The following is a 7,114-nucleotide window of genomic DNA, read 5'->3' as shown; positions in this document are numbered from 1 at the left end:
AGATAGAATTACAGCCCTATTTGTTGCCTGTCGATTGCCGTTTCAGGTGACAACATCCGTTCAGCGGTTCTCGAGTTACATGCCGATATGTGAGGCGTGCACCAAAGTACACATTACCACACCACAATACTATAAAAAACAAACTAATAAAATACATAAAATAAAATAAATTAAAAAATAAAAATAAAATAAAGATAGAAATAAACAACTGTTCTTCGGCTTCTCTACCTCCATCCACCTTTCTTTTTTTTCTTTTTTCCTTCTCTTTTTTCCCCTAAACCTTCCTCCCATTTCCCTTTCCTTTCCCTTACCTTTCATGTTTCCTATCTCTCTCCTTTAGATTCTTACCCTTTCCAGGAAATGTATAAACGATGACCAAGTCCTTTCAAATTGTTCTGTTTTTCCCTTCTGTATGTATGTTAGTTTCTCCATTGCTAAGTTTTCTGACACTTCCTTTAACCATTCCAAAAAATATTTAACCTTTTATTTACCCAGGCAAGCAAGTAAGAACAAATTCTGATTTATTTATTGCTCCCAATTTTTGTACACGCCAGGGTGGCGAGTAGCCTCCGTGATTTACCAGCCAAAGAGTAAATCTACACACCATTGGCGCTTGGCGCGTGCTTATTTAGTTCCCTGGGAGCAACAGAAGAGAAGAGGGCAGGTTGTGTGTAAATGTTCCCTCCCTCTCTCTCTCTCCATCTCTCTATCTCTCCCTCTATCTCTCTCTATCTCTCTCTCCCTCGCTCGCTCGTTCTCTGCTGTCTGTTGGCACCTGCGCACGTCAACCCGTTTGAGGAAGTGTCAGTAATTCCACTCGCTCTGTTGTTGAGCGAATTGTTGATTGTGGGCGGTGACTACAACCAGTGCCTTACTCACGTCAGCAAAACAGTCCAATCAGAACGGCTTAGTTGAGTGAGGGAGGATCTCGTGAACTCGACTCATTCATTCATTAATTTTATTTTGTTTCGTACAGTTCATCTTTGCACAATATCGCCAACATCCTTTTTTTTTTTTTTTACATGATACACCCATGGCCGAAAAGGAGCAGGATGAAGAAACGTATACTTATTTTAACATAATGGTCAGCTCAAGTGCACCTTACAGCTTCATACCATATAATAATAATCATGACCATAATTATGATAATAATGATAATGATAATATGACCATGAATAATAATAACGGTAATAATAATAACAATAATAATATTGCTAGATAAACAAACAAAGGAGCTTCTCCACTCGAATATCACCGTCAAAATATCATTTTGCGCACGCTCCCACGCGCGCGCCCGTATTCCGATCCGTGCAATAATATTCACAGGGGTATATATTGCCAGTGCACACTGTGGGTGACTGTCACTCAAAGCGCGGAGCCCAGCCCAAAACAGCTTGAAATCTTGAAGTGGAAAAATGCTGCTTGCTTTCTTGATTAGAAATACAAAACAATGATTTTATTTTTGTTTTACAGATGTGTTCCATAGACTCACAGGAATTGTGTAAAGTTGCCCAAATAGTGAAAGGAATAGCAAGACATGTCCCCTTTAATGTATCAACCTAATGTATTGCAATATGAACTAAATCTCTCTTTCTCTTTCCTCCTCTCTCTCTGTGAAGTGAAGAGACAGATGGCGGAGGTGGACAGGGAGGAGGAGGAGGTCTGCATGAGGAAGAGACAGAAGACGGAGTCTCTCTATGAAGACTATCACCTCCCTCCTTACGACCCCTCCAGGCCCGTGGGTAAGACACCCCACCCCTCCTACTAAACCCCATGTAACCCGACCCCTCCTCCTAGACCCCATGTAAAATATGAAAAAGGCGCATAGGTTGAATGATCAAATAAATGAAAACTACACGAGCTATAAATAAATCCTAGCCTCACCCTGTGTGTTTGTGTCTCCCTCCATCTTGTCCGTCTGTGTAGGGATGGAGTTCCTGGTTCCCAAGACGGGGTTCTTCTGTAAGGCGTGCGAGCGCTTCTTCAACGGCTCGGGGGAGGTGGAGAGGAACCACTGCAAGAGCCTGAAGCACTACCAGAGCCTGCAGGTAGGGGGCGCCACCGCTGGAAGCTCTAAACCAGATCAAAGCAGCTTTAAATTAACATATTGGACGCCAGACCCGACATATTTTTGGGGTTAACTCGCCGAACGTTGGGCGCCAAACCCGAGAAAAGTCGGGTTTTAATTGTTATTTCTTTTATTCGCTATATCCATTCATAATTCATCCATCCAGCCTGATCATTGGGAATGGGGCTGAGATCGCAAACGCCCAATACCGCCGCCTAACACCTTGCGGCCGCTATTGCACTCCATTTCATTTGAAACGATGTGGCTTGTTGTCTGGGCTGAGCTGCGGCGTGCGGGTGGGGTCTAACTACTCCGGCAAGACAAGCGCTTATCGGGATGTCATCGACGAGGGTCCCCGCCCCCCCCCCCCCCCCCCCCCCCGTCATCGACGAGGGTCCCCGGCCCCCCCCGTTCATGTTCAATGCTGGATAACGTCGGAAACACACTCGCGATCAGTATTTGGAATGGCGATCAGATAATTGGATTATTCTTTTTGCAGTACATCATAGACGAGGTAAGGACTATATTATGTCCACGGTGGTGTAGTGGTTAACACTGTCGCCTCACAGCAAGAAGGTCCAGGGTTCGATTCCCGCTCGGGGACCAGGTTTCCATGATGCCAGTTACCCAGGTGGGGGATCTCCCCGTGCTCGCAAGGGTTCCCCCCCCCCCCCCGATAAGATAAACCCAATGGAAAAACATGCACAACAACAGATCGCTAACGCTGTGGCGTCCGTGACGAAGACGGACAGGAGCACTTGGATTGGTCCCCGGGGCGCGGTACCTCGCCGACGCCCTGTCTGCTCCCGGCTGCCCTTGGGGGGGAAGGACGACGGGATGGGTTAAGAGCCGAGCTCAATCGCATCGGCGACCCTGAGAAAGACTATGCATGTGTGTGTGCCGCCCATTGCATGTCCCATGTCGTTACATGCCAAATAAAGACACTCACTCATGTTATCAATCTTGCGTTGATCCGATAAATCTTTCCCTGCGATCGGAGCGTGTGTCTGTAATGTACTGTGTAGCGTATTCCGTTGGTGGCGATCGAAGCATAGAAAAACGACCTCCCCCCCACCCTTTCTTGCATGCATGATGAAACATAATACCGATAATCTAGCGTTGATTTCAGATTGATTATTGATCCAGGTAAGAAATGGCACGATTTATTTAAGATTTATAATGAAATGCAGTAAAATGCTGTTTGGCGTAGTTTCCCTGGATTACACAGAATCACCCTAAAACTATACTCATGTTCACCACGGTATAAAACGGAAATGTATGGATGAAAAAAGTATCTTTTTTGCATGTTGACCGGAAGAAACTCACTGACAATCGACTGTTATTATAAAAATAGAAAATAAGGAGAAAAAAGTGGATCAAAAAAAGTAACACCACAGTAATAACATGTCTTATTCTGTCCTTTTTCTTCCCCAGAAACACCTGGAGAGCAGGAAGACGACAAACAAGCAGCTGAAACCATCTGTCGCTCTGATGCTAACTGATTCTGATGCTAACTGATTCTGATGCTAACTGATTCTAATGCTAACTGATTCTGAAGCTAACTGATTCTGAAGCTAACTGATTCTCAAGCCATCTGACTGACTGAAGCTAACTGACTCTGAAGCTAACTGACTGATGCTAACTGACTGAAGCTAACTGATTCAGATGCTAACTGACTGAAGCTAACTGACTCAGAAGCTAACTGACTCTGAAGCTAACTGACTCTGACTGACTCGGAAGCTAACTGACTCGGAAGCTAACTGACTCTGACTGACTCGGAAGCTAACTGACTGACGCTAACTGACTCCGAGGCTAACTGATTCTGAAGCTAACTGACGCTAACTGACTCTGCAGCTAACTGACTCTGACTCGGAAGCGAACTGACTCTGACTGACTCTGAAGCTAACTGACTGACGCTAACTGACTGAAGCTAACTGACTCTTAACACTTTCAGTGCCACGAGGTGGCGCCAGAGTTAGCTCTTGAATGCCACCATCGGCGCCAATGTTACGCTTAATATCGCCTAATCTATGTTTTAAATTATGGCTGTGTCTAATCTGCCCGTCGCTTATCAAAGAATCATTTTCCAGTCAGTGCTGTCAAGGCAGATTGGTTTTTTATCGCTTCATTTCCGTTTGAGAGCATTTTGAAAAGCACCCATTTTGAGGTAAAAAAACAGTCCATTCTGGACCATTCTATGATAATCGTCTTTTACTGGAATATTCCAGAACGTTGATATTTGTCGGCCTATTAATGAATAGTTTTCAAATAAACGCTAGATGATCAATATTATATGTGCACGCACGCACATTCGAGCCGCGCACGGATAATCGCGTGTTCATTTCCTCTTGGATTTTTACAGTGAAACCGATAGAGCCCATTTCACAAAACAGCTTATATCTTCATCAAAATGAGTCTGATTATCCTAACACTGATAACATAGATTCCTTACCTGACATCAGATGGTATCCAACTGGTATATTCCAATTCCTGATCACCATTCGAAAGAATCGATAAGTGTATAGATCCAACGTGATACAGTAGAACACATGATTCCGCGAGGCTCAGAGGCTCCAGAATGAACTGTGATAACCCCGGCTGCATCAGTGGACTGGAAAATGTGGAGTACAGGATTTTTTCCCCCATCCATTTTCATTGAGTCCATTCCAAAATCCCTTATGTCATCTGGGAGACGATAGGGGGCGCTTTTTTCCACATCTGATCACTGGCGGCGCTCGGGTAGACTAGGGTAGGCTCGCGTGCAGTGATGCCACAGATTACTTGTAAAAGTAATCTGATTACTGATTACTGATTACTCCTTTAAAAAGCAATCTTAGTTACTTTACTGATTACTTGATTATCAGAGTAACTTAGTTACTTTGAAAGTAACTAGGTTACGAAGTCGTCGTCCCTGCTGCTGCCACAACATAAGAATGACAAAAAAAAATTAGTAAAATGTACTCAGTTTGAGTGAAATGTACTAATAGGGCAGGTAGGCCTATCTTGCTATCTATAGATCTATAGATTTCACAAAAGATAAATGGTCAATAACACCACATGTAGGCTGATATGTAGCCCACCACCTCCTAATAGACAGTCTCCTCCCCACCGCATGTATATATTCCCTCCCCGCCGTATGTATATTTCTCTCCCACCCACCCACCCCCTCCTAATGTACAGTCCCCTCCCCATCATATGTATATACTCTGTCGGGATCTAGGGGTAACAGTACTGTATATTTGAATACCGTTTATGTCACAAATGTATCAGTACTAAATACCTATATGTCCCTATGCCATAAATGTCATGTATGTTGTGTATGTCATAAATGTCTATATGAATTGAAAATGGGGGACCCTGATGGAAACAAGACAAACGTCTTTCTCTGGTCTGCATCCCCTTAACAATTGTATGTATTGAGCCGTACTGTATTGTACCCATTCTGCAATCTGTTAAATAAAGTTTTCATTCATTCATTCAGCCTACCTTTGAGGCCTGCCCCATTCAGATATGGTTCTACGTTATTATTAGTTATTATTGTGTGCTACTGACAACCTACATACTGCAGTATGGTGTTCCATGTTCATGAATAGTGCAATGCAAAAGATGTTTAACTCAAAGGTGGAACATACTGTTTGGCTGGTGCAGCTCCGAATCCTGTAGAAGTCGATGGTCGTGCTGTGCTGTATATTCCATATGCGGTAGACAGTATTTTGTTTCCTCCGCAAAGTTAATGTTTTTTTCACCCGGCTTAGCTGACACAAACGTTAAGTAGACTAGTGAACTTCCAGTGCAAGAAAGCGTTACGAGCGCGAGCGTCTCCCTGCTAGCTCGCTATGTTTTGGTCAGCCTGATAATAACAATAACAGCCCACCAGCATGGATCAACACGCGAGGTTGCGTGCTGTGACGTCACTCCCCAATACAAGGAAAAGCTTTCCAAACGTATATTTGACTGTCGAAAACGAAAGAAAATACTGCATTCCGCCTGCATTATGATGAGATAGTAACGAAATAGTAACGCACAGCCACTTGGACAAGTAACTGCAATCAGATTACTGGCTTGTAAAGATTAACGCGTTAGATTACTATTTTCGGGGAAAAGTAATCAGATTACAATAACGCGTTACTTAGTAACGCGTTAGTGGCATCACTGCTCGCGTGATGCAATATGATTTCAGATCGCTAAAAAAAATTCAGAGAAATCTCGTGAGTGGCTTTCAACGTAATATTAATAATTCCGAGAAAACTCGTGAGTGGCATAGAAAGTGTTAAGCTAACTGACTGACTCTGAAGCTAACTGACTGACTCTGACTGACTCTGAAGCTAACTGACTAACTCAGCCCATTCCACTACTGATCTCCAAGGCGGTGGTATCAAAACTCGATCAACACTTTGGGCCGAAATGAGATAAGAATTTAGGCCTCCAGGCCAGATGAATAATAATGCGTAAAAATTTGCATTTTCCTGAGGTCGGTTTAATTGGTCATTTTGTTTTATCTATTCAATTTGTGCACCAACTCTATATGTTGTTGTAAATTAACTTGTGTTCGTTCTCTGGTGCCTCAGTGAATACAAGGAAGGCTTGTTTGTTTCAGTAAAAGGTGGGTGAGGTAGTGTTCTTTATGGATATTGACTTATTATAGATTTATTATTGGCGAACAAAGTAGTACACGACACCCACTTATACCAGCTGTCATTTCCCCTGCTTTGTTTGTAGAGTAAGTATGTGAAATTAATAAAAAATAATGATGCATTTTCAACCTAATATCTATTGTGTTTCAATTATTTACCCACAAGAATTGACAAGATTAGAAGAATCAAGAGGTTTATTTGTCACATACATACCAGGGCATACAGTGAAATGTGGGTGGTCATGCCTGCATCGATTGTGCAACATACAATAGACATAGAATAATACAATAATAAAATAGACATGGAAAAAAAACAGGTAAGACATAAGATGTGCATGATCAAATAGACATGCTAAATACCTGAGAGGCCACTGGTTCCCATGTACACTACTATACGATATACAATTTTAGCT

General features: G+C 42.8%; 1 protein-coding gene across 1 annotated transcript in view; it reads left to right on the top strand.

Moving 5' to 3' along the window:
* LOC311232734 (uncharacterized protein) overlaps positions 1-6,826 on the top strand; it is a 117,219-nt gene extending 110,393 nt beyond the window's left edge. The window contains exons 20-22 of the mRNA XM_084338315.1: positions 1,620-1,742; positions 1,927-2,048; positions 3,503-6,826. Of these exons, the coding sequence (XP_084194441.1) occupies positions 1,620-1,742; positions 1,927-2,048; positions 3,503-3,586 (329 nt within the window). The 3' untranslated portion in view covers positions 3,587-6,826. The remainder of the gene's footprint in view (positions 1-1,619; positions 1,743-1,926; positions 2,049-3,502) is intronic.
* Positions 6,827-7,114: the final 288 nt, after the last annotated feature.

The sequence above is a fragment of the Notolepis coatsorum genome, assembly GCF_963971535.1.
Source record: "Notolepis coatsorum genome assembly, contig: SUPER_7_unloc_2, whole genome shotgun sequence".
Lineage (NCBI taxonomy): Eukaryota > Metazoa > Chordata > Actinopteri > Aulopiformes > Paralepididae > Notolepis > Notolepis coatsorum.
Note: the sequence above shows the minus strand (reverse complement) of the source record. Positions and strands in the feature narration are given on the sequence as shown.